The sequence below is a fragment of the Epinephelus moara genome, chromosome 21 (genome assembly GCF_006386435.1).
Source record: "Epinephelus moara isolate mb chromosome 21, YSFRI_EMoa_1.0, whole genome shotgun sequence".
In the NCBI taxonomy this organism is placed as follows: domain Eukaryota; kingdom Metazoa; phylum Chordata; class Actinopteri; order Perciformes; family Serranidae; genus Epinephelus; species Epinephelus moara.
In genome coordinates this window covers 20,659,580-20,681,499 of record NC_065526.1, presented here as the reverse complement: position 1 = coordinate 20,681,499, position 21,920 = coordinate 20,659,580, and the positions used below count along the sequence as shown (strand labels likewise).

At 41.6% G+C, this 21,920-nt stretch overlaps 2 protein-coding genes across 3 annotated transcripts in view; one reads left to right on the top strand and one right to left on the bottom strand.

Annotated features, from left to right (window-relative positions):
* Positions 1-15,472, bottom strand: LOC126383177 (protein-cysteine N-palmitoyltransferase HHAT-like protein). The gene is made up of 12 exons (XM_050033644.1): positions 15,252-15,472; positions 12,630-12,757; positions 11,276-11,343; positions 9,615-9,728; positions 8,694-8,888; positions 6,110-6,319; positions 5,581-5,752; positions 3,728-3,872; positions 3,568-3,603; positions 3,265-3,466; positions 2,317-2,458; positions 1-1,091 (listed from the first exon to the last, which is right to left on the bottom strand). Exons 2-12 carry the CDS (start codon positions 12,733-12,735, stop codon positions 949-951), a joined length of 1,533 nt encoding a protein of 510 aa, XP_049889601.1. The 5' UTR covers positions 12,736-12,757; positions 15,252-15,472; the 3' UTR covers positions 1-948.
* A 3,702-nt stretch (positions 15,473-19,174) lies between these two features.
* LOC126408869 (CTD small phosphatase-like protein) overlaps positions 19,175-21,920 on the top strand; it is a 28,809-nt gene continuing 26,063 nt past the window's right edge. Inside the window, exon 1 of one of the 2 annotated variants that reach the window (XM_050074611.1) lies at positions 19,175-19,895. In XM_050074611.1, coding sequence (XP_049930568.1) covers positions 19,820-19,895 — 76 coding nt within the window. In that variant the 5' untranslated portion in view covers positions 19,175-19,819. The remainder of the gene's footprint in view (positions 19,896-21,920) is intronic. The other variant, XM_050074612.1, reaches the window with a different exon arrangement.

Here is a 21,920-nt window from a genome sequence, read left to right as displayed (position 1 = left end):
CAGTTTTGAATGAAACAAAAACTTTATTTCAATTCAAACGTTTGAAATGAACACTTCTGAGTAAAAACCCTGCAGTGAGAAACATTTCCTCCCTGCCTGCTGCACTGAAGACAGACAGACAGGCAGCAGGTTTTGTTGACAGGCGGGATAAGAGTGACCCATATTCCCTTCTGGGCGTATCGCCTTTCATGGCGAGCAGCGGTGCCTGGATCATGTAAAAGAGAGTGGAGGACAGATATGCTGAAATGTCACACCTACAGTAATCTGCAGTAAAGCTGTCGTTCTCCGGACGGTTGAGCTACATTCAATTTCCCATACATTCACCATCAACTTTAAAATAGACTCCTGTGTTTTTGCTTAGTGACAGTAGAACAATATACATCACAATCAGCTGCAAGCTATGTGGAAACCCTCCACAGCACCCTTTGTTTATTTTCATCATTGCACTCCGTACGTGGCACCCTGATTTCAAGTCTTTTGACTTCAGTGTGGTTAAACATGTGATGATTAATCTAAAGAAAAATTAAGACACCATCCAACTAAAAATCAAAAATAAACACAGGACACAACCACACAGAGCGAAGTAGTTGTTCCTTTACAATACTGTATTAGGTGTAGCTTCATTCATTCATTTCCTAAACAATCTTGTCTTGTTCTTGTAAAATACAAATACAAAATGCACCATCGGTGGGATTGTGCCAAAGGACATGGCGATTATCTACAGCAAGTGCACTTGAGGATATTTCACAGTTCAAAACATTGCCTCGCTTCTGACAAAACAAAAGCAAAACAAAAAACAGAAAAAAAAACACAGGCTTGTGAACAATACAGGTGCTGACTGGCTGTTACAGTCTGGTTAGGTTCAGTTCTCAAGGCCGAGGACGGAACAACGTGAGGGGGCTGCTGACCGTGAAGTCTGTGACAGTCCGATTCTCTTTTTCTGTCTGTTTATTCTGCTTTCTCTTTGACGTCATCCACCGGCTTCACCGGCTCGGGGTCATCCAGCAGGGCCTGTTGTCTCTCCCGTTCCTTCACCAGCTGCACACCGCAGTAGGTCACAAATAACACTGAGAGGGTGGACAGAGGGAAACCTGGGAGAAGAGGAAGTGAAGGCGGAGAAAGGAGAAGAAAATGTGACTTTAAAATGAATGCAGCTGTCTTTGTGATGGTCAGCTGGAGATAATCCTGCTGACAACCTCTACGTTTGCCTCTGTTGTTAACATTCTTTTATTCTACGTGAAAGGAAGCAACAAAGAGGATGTTAAGTCGTGTGTATCAGGAGGAAGGCATCCCTTGAGGTTCTGTCACTTTTTGATGTCTGAGTTTTTCTCTTTTTGATTACACCTGAAAGAAAAGACATCGTTTGATTTTATGTAGCAGGGAAGGGCAACAGGCCCAGCACTGGGACCCAGACAAGTGGGACACACTGAGACACACACCTGAGAGGAGAGCTGAGGCCTGCAATTGGATACTGCTTAATTTGGGTCGGTCTGTTTGAAGTAAAACTTTGGGGTGTTTCTCAAAGTCAAGGATCCTTCCTTGGGAGGACGGGTCCTGCTGCTTTCATTGAAGAGACCCCGCCCTCACTTCCAGCAAATCGTGTGCAAAGCATTGTGGGGATTTTATACCCACGGAGGATCCACACATGCATCCTTGGAATTTCTCCGAAAGAAGGACTCAGTCCTCGGTAAAATCCGGAGAGATCCTTGACATTGGAACAGTCCTTTGGCAGGGGTCGATGACATAGTGTCCTTCAAATTTGGCCATTTGAGGATCTTTCCTTGACTTTGAGAAACACCCTTGGAGTGGTTGTTGAAGCATATCAGCCAAGAGGTAAGAATCCAATCACCTGCAAGCCTCTGACTGAGACCAACACCAAAAACCAACACCTAAATAGAGGAGCCAACCACTGTTTTTCCCACAATTAGTTGATTTTGTTGCACCTTTAATTTATTAATTAAGTGGGCCATTTATTTTGTTCTGTTGTGCAAGGCCTTGCCGCATTAAAGGGGCAGACTGTTTAGTATACATTCCTTGCCCCCATGACACCTTGTGTGAATTATGGGCGCAATTTCCGGTGCTGAACCAAATCCAATGGTAATAGTTTGTTTACAGTACTCTATTCTTCTTTCCAAGAGCATTTTGACTTTTCAACCGAGCACGCAAGTAATTAGCTTGCTTTGCTATTTTATGCTATGCATTAAAAGGGAATCCTAACTATTTTTGGTATAACATCTCTGGTTTGAGTCCATTACGGTCTTAAATAATCTACCTGATCCGGTCACATTTATGTAATACACCCTTGTTGTTCCCTACCTTTGAAAATTAGTCGTCTTCCCACCAGTTTGGCAAACTCCAAACTGTTCAGGGAGAGAACATTGTACAGGACAATGGCCCAGAAGTTGGCAGCGTTGAACACACCCCGGATCCTACGTGACATGGCTTCACCCATTGCACCCTGAATGCAGTAAACACAAACACATTAAAGGGTCAGCAGGTAAAAATAACCCTTCACTGTCACTACATCCTGACAGTAGTACATGAGACAGATAATCGGTGAAAAAAAATCATGTTCCTCTGGTGTCTCCTAGTGATCCTAATGGTATTTGGAAGAATCAGCCACACCTGAATTAAAACAAACAATCAGAGCCAGTTTTTTGTCGTTAGTCTTCTGTTTACTTGTCTTGGCAGTGTCAATACACGATGTGAGTTGTGGGTCGATGTGAGTCAAGCATGTGTGAAGAGGTCATTTACCTTGAACAGCTACCTATGGCTACACACCTTGGACAACCCACATACGCTGACAGACGCAAAAATGCGAAAATGCAAAACAATAACTTTTGACTGCTTTATTGCTACTACAACTGAAGGTTTGTTAAAATAATGTTAAAATACGGTCAAATCAACAACCAACAACGCAGCCAGATTTAACTGTCACACATCCAAACACACTTTATTTCTACATGTCATTTTGTGGACATGATATCTCAAGAAAGCCTTGAGGGATTTTTTCCAAAATTTGGCACAAACGTCCATTTCAACTAAAGGATGAACTGATTCGATTTCTGTGGTCAAAGGTCAAGGTCACTGTGACATTGCATTGCCTCATTTCGTATGCAGTGTCTCAAGAAACCTTGAGGTGTGACAATGCTAACCACTGTACCACCATGCCGCCCATCGGCCATTATTCAACATCATAATTCCAATTATTCCATATATTGATTGTGGATTAAAAGAGTTGATTTTTATTTTGATGTTTCTCACCTCTATGGTAGAAAATGGTGGAATGGAGAAGAACTTGGCCACCCACAGCTCAAAGTTGAGACCAAAGCAGTTGAAAAAGGACCAGATGTAAACCAGCTCACACGGGCCAAGCCACAGGGTGGTGATGGAGAAGGTACAGAAGGTTGCCAGGAGCTCCTTGAAGATTTTATCGTGATTTCCACCAATATAGTCATAAACATACCTGCAAAATTACAACTCAAATTTAATTTGATGACGACTCAGAAATGTCTGGTGTATACTGAGTAGATTCTGTCATTTAAACCCAGAATTTTAAACACTTACTTGCACAGCCAGTCATTGATGCCTCTGTCAAAGTGCCTAAAAAAGACAGACATTTTCCACGTAAACATTTTTTACACCTTTTCAAGGTTTAACACGATCAACAAAGAAACTACACAATGATTTCTTAAGATGACACACAACTAGTGCAGGTCACACGTACGTCTCAGCGAAGACGTAGAGCATGGTGATACATTTGGGAGGCTGAGGCGGGTCCAAGTGGTCCAGTGTAGACACAGTGTTGATGACACCAAACATCATGGCTGCTTTCACCCAGTCGTACACCAGGTTGAAATAAGCCAGACCAGCTGTAAAGGTACACATGAAAACAAAGCAAGTATGAGTCTCACTCACACAATATTCTTAAATTTGTTCTTGAGAAAAGTCCTCAGAAAAGTCTACGTCAGATTTGTTACTTATTTTTATAACGATAAATCCCCTTGTCCTTGTAAACTGAAAGTATGTGCCAGTTTTATCCAAATTAAGAGGGATTTATACTTGTGCAGCAGACCCTACGCATGTTGCCTACACCGCTGTGAGCATTTTTTACTTGTGCAGTGGTGTGTCTTTGTCACTCTGCAGTTACACCTCCAAAACGCTAGTCGGCGTCAGAGGTTTCTGTGAAGTGCTGTAAAGTTTATTTGATTCAAAACACACATTAAACACACATTAAACATGGCTTAATAGCGACAATTTCAAACACAAGTACATAAATCAGTTTCACTATAACTTGCAGCATTCACAGACAAAGCACTTGTCTTTTGTTGGTAGTTCTTATGTGGAGGCACTTCTGCAGGAGGTGAGCTCCAAATGAGCTGTTTATTAGCATATAAATACAAAAAATGATGCATGGGATGCTGTTACTCATTCACGGAATGCTGTATTTGGAGAAAGGCGTACAACTGATGAAGTTAAAAAAAAAAGGGTTAGATCTCAAACCTGAGGCCCCTAAAATATTGCTAAACACAGAAGAGAGACATTGACCACTGGAGGGGACAGGTTTTCCCTCATCAGTCTGTGCAAACAGATCTACATGGTCCTGGAAGATGCGTTTTTTTTCTTCACACACTTTCTGATACATCATTCAATAGCAGTAAATATGCCATTGTGCGAGTAGACTTAGGGTGCAGATATAGGCCTACTTTGGGACTATAAATAGTGTGATCAGTCACTAATTATTGGAAGGCACTGATATGAGATGAAATGTTAGTGTAGTGTTTGTTTTTTTAAAAATCGTAACACAATAACCACTTGTTCTGTGCAAACATATCGGCACTCAAATGTCCTTAAGTGTGTTTTTGAGTGTGCGTAGATTCTGTTTTTACATAAGAACTGATCCCAAATTGAGCACAGCGTTAGTTCAGGCAGGACACAATGTCAAGCTCAGTTCACATCCCAGCTACATCAGCTGATCTCAAGCAGCCCAATCAACTGATGGAGCAGCTGATTGATGGAAGGGAGTCAGCTGATAGATCACATGATTTCTTTCTATGCAACCAATTGGTGAATCTCATTCAGGGCGCCCTATTTAAACTGCTCTGGCCTGCCTACTGTTGCTGCTTCCTCTGCAAGCCACTTTGCAACCAGCCTCCACCCCAGCTCCTCCTTTTCAGGCTGTGTCTGACTTCCACCCCAGCTCCTCCTTTTCAGGCTGTGTCTGACTTATCAATGTCATTTCTGTTTGTCATTGATACTGCTCTGCTCTGTTCCCTGGGGGGTCTTTGCTGCTGCTCTCCCTGCCTTAGGCTTTCCATGTAGGTGCATGGAAGGGCAGGAAGGTTTGCTCTCTCTGCCTCAGGCTATACTCGCATGCACGTGGAAGGGCAGAGAGGTGTGCTCTCTCTAAGCCCATTAATACTAGTTGTTGTGAAAAATTAATGTACAAACTTCTCCTAGAGGTGTAGATTTTAATGTTTGATAAAGCACTTGGAGTAAATGTGATGCATAGAGACAATATAAGATATTAGCCCTTTGGTAAATATTGGATGTGTCATGCATATACTGTTTCTGTCTCACCCAGACACCAGTCAGAAAGCTTGGTGACCAGCCTCATGTCACTGGGGATCGTCAAGATGTAGAGGTAGTGGAAGATGACATCCACTATCAGAATAATTCCCAGATGCAACAAGGCCTTAATGGTTATGTTCCACATCTCCCTGTCTTTACGGGTCAGCTGGGTGTTGTTCACCTGTGGAGTTAATAACAAGCCATCATTGTTTTGTTAAAAAGATATGACCATCCCATTTTTAAATAAAATTTGTTTTACTTAAAAATGATTTAGAGTGGACACAGACAGCAGTTAGAGTATAAAACTCAAATGTGGGGACAGTCATTTCAATCAAAGTGTGCATACGCCCCAAAAGCTTTGTTTTCTGTCTCTACCCATGGCTTTAAATGGAGTTATGTAACTACATGGCATTATGTGGGGGTATTACATGTGCGCTCATGAGTGATGGCTAAATAACTGCTGTCAAATTTCAGATATGCAGCTCATTTTTCACTTAAACCAATTTCTCAGCACTTTCAGTTAATGATAAATCCTCACCTGGACGTGAAACCTGTCGAAAGTCATAATGGGTCCAAAGAAGAAGAAGGGGAGGTAGAAGTTGTATCTCAGCAGGTCAGAGAATGTGTAGTTGCCGTCCTTCTTCTCACAGTTCTCTAAAGCGAAGCTCATACCGCGAATGATGCTGAAGCCGCAGCCTCCATAGAACAGGATGTCTTGCAAGTCAAAAGAGCCGGTCACCAAGGCTTCCTGAAAAAGGGCTCAGAGTTATTCTTATTCCTCAGACATCATCATTTTGCATATGGACACTTTCTTTGGGTTATTCAATATTTGGCTCAAATGCTGTACATTGAAACAAGCATTTTGCAGCAATATATCTGCACCTTGTTCTCAGTTATATATCACTATTGTCATCATTATTATTACAAGGGGAGTGGTAGATGTAGAGGAACACACATATATCATACTATGATACTCTTTATATTATAATTACTATTACTATTAAGTCTTATTATTAAAAATAATCTTTAAAAAAAAAGAAATACAAGCAGTAGCATAGGATCCACTAAAAATAAATGCATTAACTTTGTTAGAATGACTTCAGAATGAATAAATTCAGACTCCTTTAAAGCTGGGGTAGGCAGTTTGACTTTGTCTTAAGTTGTCTGAGAGAAAACGAGACTTCTGCACCTCCTCTTGGTTCTGTTTTCAGGCTTTAGAAAATCTATCTGTGATGGGAGACTTTGCCCAATCACAGGTCATTTAAGAGAGAGGGCTTTCCTATTGGCTGTTCTACAAGTGCAGATGTACTTGTATGTTCCTTCAGATGCTGAAAGTCTGATTCAGTGGCAAAGAATACTGCAGAGAAAGTTGCTATTCCAGCATTGGCAACAACTACCTACACTGCAAAGCAAAAAAGGAGGACAGACTTATCAAAACAGAGAGTCTATAAGAGAGACTGACAATACACGAAAACAAAACATGTGCCAGTATCAGTGAAGTGTTGCAAAGATGGAGAGAAAATGTTGCTAATAGTTAGGCTCTCTGCAAACTGGAGCTAAAGGCTCATTGTTGTGGCTTTAAGTTAACTTTTATGTAGGTAATGTTAGCTAGAGCCTCAAATCTCAGCGTGTCCTTTGCTTCACTTCCTGCCACTACAGACCACCTCGCTGGAAGGAGAGCAGCTCCAGAGACAGACTGCCAGTCAGCAGCCACAGCAACACAAATCCAGTCAGTGCAAACCCCAGGTCAGAGGGACCGAACAGCCCCAACTCCTCAGCAAACTTTCTGTTGCTGCCATTACACAGGACCAAACAACGGCAGCATCATGGCTCATCACAGTATGATTTCAGACAGCATGCCAGCATCAGGACTGTATAAACAATAACAATAGCACAACATGGCAATGACAATCATTTCTCGTCACTGTTATATGGCAGCTGATATCATCCTCTGCTTGGAGGGTAAGGAGCTCATTGTTTTTGCAGTTTGCAGACATTTTAGCTGTGTTCTTCTTTCTTTGAGTTAGCCACTAACTGCTATTAGCTGCTTTTTAAATCTCCCACAGTGGGTTGCGTGATAACATGTCTTCAAAAAGTCACACCCCTGCCTCCCATACTCCTGTCCTGCCAGCTGTCCCTTGTAACAGACGCCGATTCAGTGCTGTTACTGCCTCCACTAGCTCAAAGGTGAGACAACATTGTCTCCCAATACTGCGACCCTACCTTTTATACATAACAGCGAAGCGGCATAACCACGTGATAATCCTGCCTTGACAACACATCTCACTCCAACCTTGTCCCATATTGACATTTTGATCATGGACTTTTCACGTCCACATATGACGTGCATGGTACCCTGCGTGCGTTCTGGGACACTGTGTCAAGTTCTCTTCTTTCAAGTTACACTTCCGTTTTCACAGGAAATTTAATGTTTATATACAGTCACTTTCAAAATAAATGCACTACGTTGGTACAATATGGCAAATTGACGTTTTTTTCCCTCAGCAACAAACACACATGATTGGGTTTCGGCAACAAAAACACATGGTTAGGTTTAGGAAAAAAGAACAGGGTTTGGCTTTAGAATCTTACGGGACGCAAACACCACTCTCTCAGGTGACAGTCGGTGTTTATTTGACCTATCCACCACCCCTCCTGCTCGCCCCACTCGGACTTTAGCTGGCTTAACTTTCGTCCTTGCGTTTCCCCGACGTCGCCGGGCACCATTAAACTATAACGGCAACTGGCCGCGTATCATGCCGACTTTAAAGGACACCTTTTTTTCGTTGGTTTCTGACGCCACAAGTCACTGCCTAAGCACCGGATTTCGATGACTTCGGAGTGAGACTATGCAGTGTAAAAGTGGCTATTATTACTATATGAAGTGCATCCATATGCCTGTGGTGGTCTGGTGGGAGGGGCTTCGGACAGAGGGAAAGAAATGCAGGAGGAGGGTGCATCTTCAAATCTTGCTATTTACAGATTTTTGCCTACCCCAACTTTAATGGAAGATACATGTTTCCTCCAAATTCCTATAGTTCAATAGGCAATAGAGTATTCAGTGTTTGTTTATCTGAGGCATGGAAGAGCCTGTCTGCTGATCCGATATTTGAGCCACTCACCTGCCAGGAGTTATAGGGCTCCAGCTTGATGGAGGCCAGCGTGGTAAGGCCGGCTACAAAGCACAACCATTTCATCTTGACCAGGGCGACGCTGTAGAGTATGATGCAGTGAGACAGAACCAGAGCCATGAAGGTCCAGCCCATCGTGATCAGGACTGCCAAACCACCGTACACAGCAAAGATCAAGGATCTGTGCTGTGGGTAAAGAGGGACCAGCGTCAGTGTGATGTCATGAACGGATTTATTTAACTCTTCATGATTTAATGCAACACACATGATGAATGGTGTTAGTACAAGAACACTGTTGCATCTACAACGATGGATGTACTTTAGGATGGAAGGAGTAAACTGTGGGGTGAAACAACAAATCTATTGTCCATGCATGAATGGTTGAAATGAAACACGTGACAAATGTTATAAAATTCACAAGTTTATTAATGTTACCTTACATCCATCTATACCAATCTTCATTGTAAGCATGGAACAAGACAGAAAACACGTTACAAACATATTTAACGGTTGTAAATATGTCAAAATTGTTGAAGGAAATAACCATTAGTAGACTCAGCAGACAGCATCACAGTCAAACTCATGCTCATGCATCGAGTCAATAATGTGTTGGAACTTTGGGTACAAATATGTAGTATGAAAAATTATATTTAGCTAAATAGAATATTATTTAATTACTTGTACAACCCAAGGCCTGCTGTTTACATCATGCAGCTTAGCATTTAATGTTTTTATACCACATATGAAATTTAATCTGGTGTATGGTCTTGATTAGGGCAAAGCTTGTGTTCAACCTCAATCAAACACACATATGCATTATATACATACGCATAATAACAGACATGCCATTATACCTGAATGCAATCAGATTACAGTGCTGTAGTTTAAGGACATTCACACACATGCACGCACCTTTGGCGCTAGCAGGGTGAATATCTTGGCAAAGATAACGTGACCAGTGAGAGCAAAAAGGATATGATTGCGGAATGTAGTGAACCACATTATCCATTCGAAGTCCGCAACATCCTGTGGCAAAGGAAGATGCATTATTAAACATGACTCTCTTCAGTCCAATCATAAAACACAATGAGATGGTCAAGGGGATTATTACGGAAGCCTTAAGAGGCAAGTGAGAAAAAAAAACTCTGCTGATCCATTTTCTAATTCTGCTCTAAATTGTTTTCTGTCTTGTGTTTCCGCCTTAAGAACGGGTGGAAAAAAGGTTTTGCCAGGATTATCTTATCAAATTACTTTTTTCATCTGTGAAAACAGGTGAAAAAAAAGTCTTGGCATGTGATTTTTTTGTTGTTGTCAGGATCATATTTTAAGTGTTTGCTGTTGTTGTTGTAATAGTTGTTTTGGCCACAAGAGGCTGAAGTGCACCACTACCCTAAATGCTATAGAGTGGTGCAGTAAGGAGACTTAAAAGCTTCAAGCATTTTAGCACTCGTCTTTCCTCGTCTTAAAGTCAATGGGTTTTTGGTTAAATGCCTGAAAATAAGGTCTGTTGTTAACACAAGCTGAAGAGACTTGAATTTTTTGTTCTTCAACATAAAAACATCAATTTCAAAACCCATGCCATTGGCTTTTTGAAGAGGGAATCAGGCCGACGCTAACTTCTGCATCTACCTACAAAAAAACATCATCCCTGTAGCACTCTATTGGACAAAAAAACATTCACGTTTTCTTCCTGATGAGTTTTAATTTCAGGTGCATATATTATATGTGAGCAAGTTATGTAACATTACTTTCATGTCTTACTTTAGACAAGAAATGTATTTTAATCTGTGCTAATCTGCCGTTAGCATTAGCTCTACTGATGTTAGCCTTTAGCCCGCTAGCTGGCAAGTGAAAAACATAGTGCTTTTAATCCTATTTTGAACATGGGGTAGTGGTGCACTTCAGCCTTTTGTTACCAAAATAAATATTACAACAATAAACATTTAGAAAAATGATCCAGACAAAAAAAAATATTTCAACTTAGAAATATGATCCAAGCAAAGCTTTGTTTCCTACGTTGCCCCTAAGGGTGATATTTCTTATGTGCACAACTTAATTAAGATAATGAGTTTAAGGGGCTCTTTTTTTTCTCCGCCATGTTTTTCAGATTTTTTTGATTATTTTTAGGATTAGGATTAGGGCCATATTGAAATTTTTTTTTAGAATAAAGTCATAATATTACGAGAATAAAGTAGTAATTTTGAGGGAAAATAATAATATTACAAGAATAAAGTCGTAAATTTAGGAGAATAACGTTGTAATACTATGAGAATATACTTGTACATTTACATGAAGTTTACTCAAAACTTTAGGAGAAAAACATGTAATATTACAACTTCTGTTCATAAATTACAAATATAATCTTGTAATATTACGACTTTATTCTCAAAATCTAAGTTTGTTTTATTTATTTATCTCTGTAATATGGCCCTAATACTCCCTCATATATTTCACCCTTTCTTAAGTCAAAACCACAGGACAGAAAACAGATTAGATCTGATTTAGAAAATGGATCACATTATTTTTTTTCGCATTTGCCTCTCAGGGCTTCCGTAGACATGTGAGCAACCTACCATTTTCCGTCCAAAGTAATGCCATCCTGGTTTCACACTTTCTTTGAAGGCCTTTCTGTTTACATTGTCTGAATAAAGAAGAACAGAGGATATTCACCAAACAAATGCAGTGTTAAATTATTTAATCAGTAGTGTATGAAACGCTCAACTCATGGCAATATATGGAGAAATCCATACTTTATTTTGGGGTCTATGTAACACTGAGCATTTTTAAGTAATCATTTTAAGGAAAGGGTCCTGCAGGACTCACAATTTAAACAGCTTTGGTGTTATTGTTGGATTATTCACAGTGAATTTAAGGTGTGAGAGCACATTCAGTCCATTTGATAACATCAAATATTACATAATGTACCCAATGAAAGCTTTCTATTTTTGAAGCTGACACTCATTCGGTCATAATCTTGTTGAAGGATAAACAGCAGTTCTCTTCATAACCTGAGTGAAATGCTAACACAATAAGGATAAAAATAACAATCAAAAAACAAGTGTCATAATAATCCGAATCACGGCAGTAATGTTGACATGTTCAGTACATGGCAGAAAATGCAGCTGGCACGCGCCCCCACAGCAGCTCCTCCAGCTTTGCCTGATTACACTAATGGACATGAAAAAGGATATCAAAATGTGAGGGTCAGGCAGGGAAAGCCTCTTACTTCTGGGAACACGGCCAAGCTTCTATTACGGGCGTACAGTGCTACTGTAGCATGCAGACCTGAGCAGTAAATGCACACAGACTGAGCAGCCCAAAAATGACCATTTCAAGACAACCAGGAAGAAAAAGAATCAAGGCAACATGACTGTGCCGTGGCCAATCTGACTGCACAGACTGTGACAGACAGTACCATTCACCGGATCACACTCAGTCCATTCAGACCAGTGTGTGAAGAAGATAGCATTTTACTGTCTGAATACATGCAAATATTTGTCACTATTTCAGGATGATAAGTTTGGGAGAAGTTGACTCTGTGTAATCGAGTCTTAGTCTAAAATATCTCCATCAGGAAAATAATTAGAAAGCAAGTGGAGCATCTTTAAATTGTCGTCATATTAATAGAAGCATGCAGGAATTCCTTAAGGGAGGGGAGTGGGTCTCTTTTGGACAGCTAAATTAACCTTACTCTCTGCAGTTTTACATAGGGGGCTTTTTTTAAAGCACATTTTCATAACAAAGTCCCTTTATTACACAGTAAGTGCTTTTTCAAAGTGACTGAGTGTTTTTTACTCATAAAGTCAGTATGGCATTGGAGCAGCTGTTCACAGAGTGCCCACTTGCCCTGACTCCAAAAAATATGAATGGACTTTAGTGAACTTCAGTGAACTCATCTCATCTTGACACGTCTTGTTGTGCACTCACCACTTGAAGCTTCAAATATCCAACTGCCTGCCCATATCAAGGCCCCGCCGAGTACAGCTGTGTAGAGATACAGCTCATATCTGGGGAGGGCAGCCTTGATCCCCATGGTGACTCTGTGCACTGGAAGCCTAGCGGGTTGAAAAGAAACCAGCCACGCAGTTTTAGACAAGAGTGAAGGAAAAAGATATGAAGAAAGTCAACAGATGCATCTGAAACCAGCAATGAATGATGGTGGAAGTGTGAGCAAAGGGTTAACAGGGCTCCTACAGCATGGCATAAAATGTAAGACCAATTCTGCAATAACCAAAATTGAAGTAAAAAGAGAACAGGTATTGAAGATTGGTGACAAATATGAACAAATGTGTAGCAAAGACAAGAGTAGAGCAGAAGTGGGAAATATCCTCCATTTGTTGGCAGGTTTTTGTGTTTCTCTGCATGTGGCATTCGTCTGTCTTGAATGCCAATCATGCCAAATTTGACAAACTTTTGCATAAAATACACTCAGCCTTGTCTGCATTGCCTTGTACCGGTTACATCCCCACTGTGTAATCTTTGTTAAACAGCCAATTTTTGTTGTATTTGCATTTTCCCATGTTGCCCAGGGTATAGAAACAGCCAAAGATGTAGGTTTTGCTTTAATATTTGGGGGATACTTATGAAACAGGGAATTTTGGGGTCCTAACGCCAGAAAATTTTGAGCATCAAGAACTTCATTTCCTCCATTCTGCCTTTTCTGCTTCAATTTACCCAGCTGGCACCGAACGCCAATATGATGTCAGAAAGACGGACAGATGATAAATCTTGGTTGGAATGTGAATGTGAACGTGAATGTGAACGTAAATGTGAATTGATGTTAGAATTTAAAGTTTTGCAGACATTTGGTTTTGTTCTTCATACGTTATGACTAAATGTGTTATTCTACATCAAGGTGATGTTGGCATGTTTGGAAGACGGTGGAGATTGGTTCCTTCACAACACAGCTTCAAAACCAACAAATTATCAACGTCATCTTTCGTCAGTGCTCTACGTCAAATTGGCTTGGGAGTAGACATTTTGAATTTTGGTCACCTGACATCACAACTTAACTTCAAGGCACAGGGGACACGCCTCTCTCGATGATTTACACTTTACTAAATGCAACAAAAACAAACTTGTTGTGTAAAAAAAACCCACAGGTTATCACTGGTTATCATGGAGACAACTGAAACCTTTCGCTGCAGCATAAATTAAAAACGTTGCACTGCTGTTTAATTTCCCGTGAGCAAAACTCTTCAGAAGTGTTGCGCGTCATAAATCAGCCTCAATGACGTTGGTGGCCCGCTGTGTCGGGTGCAAAAGTCTTTCATTTTGTCCACCTTTGCTACTTTAATGTTTTAATCAGAGGGGACAAATGCACATCTTCTAGCAACTGAGAGAGATGTGTCCCCTGCGCCCCCCTGAAACCTACGCCTGTGGTGACAGCTAAACAAATTTAAGTGTTGTTGGTTCTGCTATCCTGATCTGTGTGACGTTAATACAAGATGCATTCTGTACTTTTTTCTTTTTTTTTTTTGAACCATATATGTTACCAATTAGTTTGAGATTTTAAAATGTAAAGTTTTAAGATTTTTAAAATATATATTTAAGACCTTTTGGGACCAATTAAGGCCTTAATTGTAGATTAATATTAATTTTAAGAAGGATCTGGGAACCCTGGTTAACCAAGCTTTAATGAACCAGATGTCATTGATTATTCTGGGGGAAATCTTTAAGTGTTATTTAGGGCTGAGGTGTCAGCATGAAAGCATGCATCTTATTGGCGTTGTTTTAGAAATACTGGTTGGGCTGATCACTAAAAATCTGACTAATAATCGAACAGAACACACAAGGTTTTGAGGTATACACCACTACTGCATTACTGACTGTTCACATGGTCATCAGCACCATTCATATAGATTCCCCTTTGCAATATAGCCCTGTGGAAGACAGTCAATACCTGTACTTAAATAAAATGTAATAACCTGTGCCAACACACATCAACACAGGTCCTTTATGACAGATACAGACCGAGGTGTTTTAAGGAGGTGACATTTTACTAATAAGCCTTCAGGATCGACAGGGCAGTGACTTAAATAGTACTGCAGAGCTCTGGCTCCTCGGAATCAGCATCGTCAGCTGCGCAACCCTACCTCTCCTTCCTATTATAGCTCTTGCAGTTGGTGTGCTGTACGGTGGGGCAGCTGCAGTGCTATGTGATCTGAGAGGCGCTGGGGACTCACTTCACAGAATAATTAGCACTGACTGGAATGACCAAGAATGGTGCATCGGAGTGGGAAAACACACAGACAGTTACTTTCCAGCGGAGAATTACGCACTAATACTTGGTTGGGTGTGTGGGTGTGTGTGCGCGCCAGGCTCGTGTCGCGCACTTTGAGTTGAAGTTAAAGGAGTTGAACTAAGAAGTCCTGCCCATGCCAAGATGTTACCATGGCTGAGGCAGGACCCCAGCAAAGCGTCCTGCATACAAATACAGCTTTACTGTTTCACTGCTCCATGCGCAACACACAGGCCTTTTGCATTGATTTTTTTTTGCTTTCTCTTATCTTTAATGTTATGTACAAAAAAAGACTTGTTTTTACTAACCTTGTATCCGCTTCACCCTGTCAATGTGAGGGCAGCAGTGTTTACAGCCCGACTCTTCAGTAAAAGAAGAATGAATAAAAGAAAAGGGGGTGGCGGTGGTTACAGCAGGTTTTCTAATTCATCCGTCTTGTGGGGGCTTGCCGCTGCCGCTGCCTGCGATCACCAGCCTCGGCCAGTCAGGATGTTGCGGACTCAACGAAAGGAGGAGGAGGAGGGGGAGGAAGAGGTGGGGTGGGGGGATATATTTATCCTTCACTACTTTCACCGCAGTGAGGGGTGGTCCACAGCGAGCCCATCAGACCTTACTGGAGCGCAGAAGCACTGTAAGACATGAAATGAGGAGGAAAGCAGTTTGCATGAGTCAATAGCAGCACCTAGGGGAGACCGGGGCTGGCTTGCACACTCTTCCTTCTCTGCTGTATTTCTCTGGCAATAATTAATGTTATACCAAGGAGCAAATTAAAGGTTAAGGTCTCAACTATGAATCAATATGTCTTAATGAACGCAGGTGTTTTCTAAAATTATGTAATTTGCTATTAAAATCAGGTTGTGCATTTGTGCCAAGTGTTAAAATAACATATAGAAACAATTAGCACATTTAATGCAAACAAGAACCATAAAACAAACATTTAATAGAATATCTGCCTATTTTCAAAACCAAACAACATTGTTTAGCAATTCATCAGAAAGAATGTTAAATTACTTTTGCCACTGACCATTCAAAATATTTCAAAGTAGTGTATACACTTGCAGTTACAACTGCTGATTTTACAATTGGTTTGCACGTGTCAACCGATTGAAAAATCTATGTTCAACCAACCCCGCTCACATTTGACCCAACTTTGTGATGAAATTATGTTAGCCAGCTACAATCTTTCACCTTAAATCAAAATGTAGCTGATTCCTTTTTATAATAACTGGAAGTAACACCTTCCCAATATCTATATCTCCCAGGTAGCCAAAATGACCTGGCCCAGCATCGGCCTGAACTTGGCACGATAGAAAGAAATAAGTCAGGTCGTGTCCAGTCGCCGGGCTGAGACTCGGAATGAACGATGCCCCAGAACTAGGTCAGATAAACTGTCTCGATTCCGGCTGTCGACACTGGCATCACTGGGCCGTTGTCAAAAATGACCTGGCCAAGCATCGGCCCAAACTTGGCACAACGGAAGAAATAAGCCACGTCCTGTTGCCCGGCTTGGCTTGGACTTGAGATGAATGACACTCTAGGACTGCGCCAAACAAACTGGGCCAATTCCAGCTGTCAACACTAACATCACTAGGCTGTAATCAAAAATGACCTGGCCGAGCATCTGCCCAAACTTGGCACAATGGAGGAAATAAGTAAGGCCGCATCCTTTTGCCCGGCTTGACTTGGACGTGAGATGAATGACACGCCAGGACTGGGCAAAAAAAACAAACTGGCCCAATTCCGGTTTACGACACTGGCATCACTGGACTGTTATCAAAAATGACCTGGCCAAGCATCAGGCCAAACTCAGCATGCCGGAAGAAGTAAGTCGGGCCACATCCAGTTGCCCAACTCGACCAAGTCTCGGAATGAATGACACCCCAGAAATGGGCCAAATAAACTGTACCGATTCTGGCTATCGACACTGGCATCACTGGGCCGTTATCAAAAATGACCTGGCCCAGCATCGGCCCAAATTTGGCAAAATGGAGGAAATAAGTCAGGCCGCATCCTGTTGCCCAACTTGGCTTGGACTTGGAATGAATGATGCCCCAGCATCCGGCCAAAAAAACTTGCCCAATCTGGCTGCAATCATTGCCATCAAAAATTACCTGGCTAAGCATCAGCCCAAACTTGGCATGCCGGAAGAAATATGTCGGGCCACGTCCAGTTGCCCAACTCCACAGAGTTATAATAAATGGCGCCCCAGAATCGGGCTAAATAAACTGGGCCCATTCCAGCTGTCGACACTGGCATCACTGGGCTGTTAGCAAAAACGACCTGGCCCACTGTCAGCCCAAACTTGGCATGGCAGGAAAAATAAGTCAAGCCGCGACTGGTTGCCCGACTTGGCGGAGACTTGGAATAACTGACGCCCCAGAATCAGGCCAAATTAACTGGCCCAATCATTGTCATCACTGGGACAGTTTTATGTTTCCTCCATAGACCACGTTTTTATTTTTGATACTACCCAAAAAGTTAGAAGATGAGTGCAGGCGAAGACATTTTTTTTCTTTCTGTGAATTTTAGAGGACCAGAAAAAAAGCTACGTGCCAACCACGCAGCCACCTCTGAGGCTGAAAAAATGAAGCCAATGCGGAAGTACCAAAAACTGCAGTTCATCAAATAGCCATTTGAGGCTTGCTCCACTTTTGAAAATGTTGTCCCATTGCATAACGGCTGGCCTGATCATGGCTAATACAAATCACATACAGTAAACTCATGTGATTGAATATACACTCACCGGACACTTTATTAGGTACACTTGTTCAGCTACTCATTAACGCAGATAGCTAATCAGCCAATCATGTGGCAGAAACTCAATGCATTTAGGCATGTAGACATGGTCAAGACGACCTGCTGAAGTGAACTGAGCATCAGAATGGGGGAGAAAGGTGATTTAAGTGACTTTGAACGTAGCATGGTTGTTGGTGCCCGACGGGCTGGTCTGAGTATTTCAGAAACTGCTGATCTACTGGGATTTTCACACACAGCCATCTCTAGGGTTTACAGAGGATGGTCCGAGAAAGAGAAAATAAACAACGAGCGGCAGTTCTCTGGGTGAAAATGTCTTGTTGATGCCAGAGGTCAGAGGAGAATGGTCAGACTGGTTCAAGACAATAGAAAGGCAACAGTAACTCAAATAACCACTGGTTACAACCAAGGTCTGCAGAAGACCATCTCTGAACCAACAACACGTCCAACCTTGAAGCAGATGGGCTACAGGAGCAGAAGACCACACCAGGTGCCACTCCTGTCAGCTAACAACAGGAAACTGAGGCTACAGTTCACACAGGCTCACCAAAACTGGACAATAGAAGATTGGAAAAACGTTGCCTGGTCTGATGAGTCTGGATTTCTGCTGCGACATTCAGATGGTAGGGTCAGAATTTGGTGTAAACAACATGAAAGCATGGATCCATCCTGCCTTGTATCAACGGTTCAGGCTGGTGGTGGTGGTGTAATGGTGTGGGGGATACTTATTTGAGATACTTTGGGGCCCCTTAGTACCAGCTGAGCATGGTTTAAACACCACAGCCTACCTGAGAATTGTTGCTGACCATGTCCATCCCTTTATGACCACAGTGTACCCATCTTCTGATGGCTACTTCCAGCAGGATAACGCACCATGTCACAAAGCTCAAATCATCTCAAACTGGTTTCTTGAACATGACAATGAGTTCACTGTACTCCAATGGCCTCCACAGTCACCAGATCTCAATCCAACAGAGCACCTTTGGGATGTGTTGGACCGTGAGAGTTGCATCATGGATGAGCAGCCGGTAAATCTGCAGCAGCTGTGTGATGCTATCATGTCAATATGGACCAAAATCTCTGAGGACTGTTTCCAGCAAGGTACAAGCAAGGTGTACCTAACAAAGTGGCTGGTGAGCGAGCAGGCAGTGCACTTTGCAGGGTACCCTCGAAGCATTTTCCTTATGCAGACACTCGGTGGCGCTCTCGGCTTGTTAACATCAGCCACACACGGGGACAGAGCACATACTAGGGTTTTGGATAAACGTCAACTATTTGGTTGGATTAGACGGGCTGCTGTTCGCCAAGGAGCACGTTAAAGCCAGGCTTCGCCATATTCCGCCACACAAAGTGCATTATGTCTGAATGTATTCTTTCCATGCTGATAATAAAGAGCTATAATTTGTTGCGTGAGAGCGGCAGTAATTACAGAGGGAAAGGAGGCTTGAGAGCCGCGTCCAGCCAGCTGCATGGGTTGAGCAATGTAGTGCGGCGAGACTGCCTGCCTGAGAGAATCCATCACAGAAACAAACCGCCCCCTCCCACTCCGAGTGCCCCCGCTTCAGATGCAACTCAAAATACATAAAGCCTCCATGTTGCACGGGGAATGTAGGGCCAGCAGATATGAACTGTTTGCTTAAAAGTGGACTTTAACGCCCAATAACTTCGCTTCGATACACGTTTTTGGACACGACCGATCCGACGGGCTTCCTTGTGTTTTCAGCGTTGTTCCAGACACGGCCTCACATTTTGGATGATCGGAGCTTCACAGCTAGCTAACTCGCTAACACCAAGCTAACTTCAGCTAGTTAGCAACTCGGTTGCTTTTTGTGTTTATTCTTCTCAGCCGCATACGCTGTCGGGTGTTGCTCTCAAAATACTTGTGTGCAGCGATGATATTTTGCCATAAATGAGAGCCATTCACTGGCCTCCATTCACCACCGTGCTAGCTGGCTGGCTACCACCGCTGCCACAACACTTCGCCCCGGACGGTTGCCTGGCTTTGTGGGCTGGCTGGTCATCCTCGTCTTAAACAGCTAGCTAACGGTAGCTAGCAAACGAAGCAAGGGCGCTAGTACGAATAACATTGTGGGAAACAAAACAGGAATAACCACCCGTCTAAATGGACCACATGTCCATAATAACCCAAGTTTCCAACCCGAAGGAGGAGGAAATAATATCCTTTAACCAGGAAAAAGGTAAGGAAAACTCAATTCACGGTAGCGAACTAATGCTAGCCGGCTAACTACTTTTCTCAACTGACGTTAGCCTTTAGCTCGCGGTTGCTATCTGCTCCAGTAGTTGCAGACACTGGTTGCCTGTTTGTGTGACTCATATGAAACCTGCGAACATAACTAGCGTTGGTTAACAAACTCTTAGAAAGCAACAAGTTTATCAGAGTGGCCTCGTCCCGGTGAAGTTATTGAACTAGCTTAACGCCTGTATGTTGCGCGTTAAACACGGAGAGCGCTCCGGTGTCAGGACGTGTGGTTTTATCTCATTAACGTTCATTAACGTTAATACGTGTATTGTGTAGGAGTAGCTGTCCACACCAAGTTAAACCCAGCGATGCCAAGACTTGGCTCCTAAATGTCTGGCTTTTCACTTTTACTTTCGTGTTTGGGCTACAGATCTGGACTGAGTGATCTGCTACTAGGTGAATCACTCTATGAATCATGACCTCAAGAAGCTAAAAAGTTCATGGTGGTTTGGTTTGTGGGGTAGTAAGACGTCTTTAGGGATGAAGACAGATGCAGATTCAGACAGAGGTGAACTAAATGCTGTCAGTGATCACTCATTCTTGAGAATTGGGACAAATTACGTCCTGCCCTAAAAAACCAAAACAAAAAAGTCTTAAAGTTACATATAAACACCCTAATTTCATTTCTGGGGTGAAACATTGTTTTAAAGGATTTATATGAATGAAAAATTTTAAATATTTTGATCTGCTAAACTTGCCCTGTGCCAGAAAACACCCTCATCCCAGATAGGTTTGCAACGGTATGAGATTTTCACAGCTCAATAACCATCTCAGAAAATATCACAATATCACAGTGTTTCAGAATTTATTTTATTTTCAGACAGAATAACCCTTAAAAGAATGAAAACATAAGATTTCTCATTGGTTGAATTAATATTTTATTACTATAATTGAAACTTGAAACCGTTTTGTTAATGGACATATGTTCAAAAAAAGTCTGTCCTTAGAAAATAATCAAAATAAAGGGGACATTCAACTTCCAGTTGCATTTTTTTTTTCAATGTCATATAAAACCAAATATACACAGTATGATAACCATCAACTTATATATCACGGTATACCCTGAAAGCAGTAGGCCTATATTGCTGCAACCCTCATCCCAGACAAGAACTCACAACTGCAAACAATTAAAAAATGTGTTAAAAGCCTTAAACATCTAAAACTAACAGTACATACTAATTACTGCTATAATCATCTAAGTTTTATATGAATATATATTTTGTGAAAATTTTGGCCCTTTAAAGATGTGTCCCAGATTTATTGTCAGTGCTGTTAGATTTCTACAAAAACATAATTTTATCAGGCACAAAAAGGGTTAGCTATATCCTAAGGACTCCTGTCTCACTTCCTGATTTCCAAAAAGACAGGACAGCGGCTCAAGTACTGGTAAGTGTTCTATTTTTTGATAAATTTATTACATAATATTGCTATCAGGTGTGTCTCAACCATAACCGATCAACTCTGTAGCCCTCCCTAAATCAAAACAAAATAAAAATTCTGATTTTAAAAGTATTTTTTTTTATTAATATTAAGATAACTCTCAGCAGCTTTGAAAAATAAAAATGGCTACTCACTACAACTGCTGTGAAATTAAAGATAACTTCTTGTGAACTCTGCAAGTTAAAGAAAAAAATTAAATCACTAGGACTTTGATCTTTTAATACATATTTTCACAGCCTAATTGAAGAGTTAAAATCAAAATCTGCCAAAAGGTTTTGTCCTAATTTTCAGTAATGAGTGCTGGACTGAGTGATCTGCTAGTAGGTGATTCACTATGTGAACCATGACCACAAGAAACTAAGGAGTTCATGGTGGTTTGGTTTTGCGGGTTAGCAAGATGTTTTTTGGGATGACACAAACGTGCATACAGAGAGGACGTATCTGCTGTCAGTAATGCTGGATATAAAATGTCTAGTGCAGTGGTGTCAAACTCCTTTTAGGTCATGGGCCACATACAGCCTAA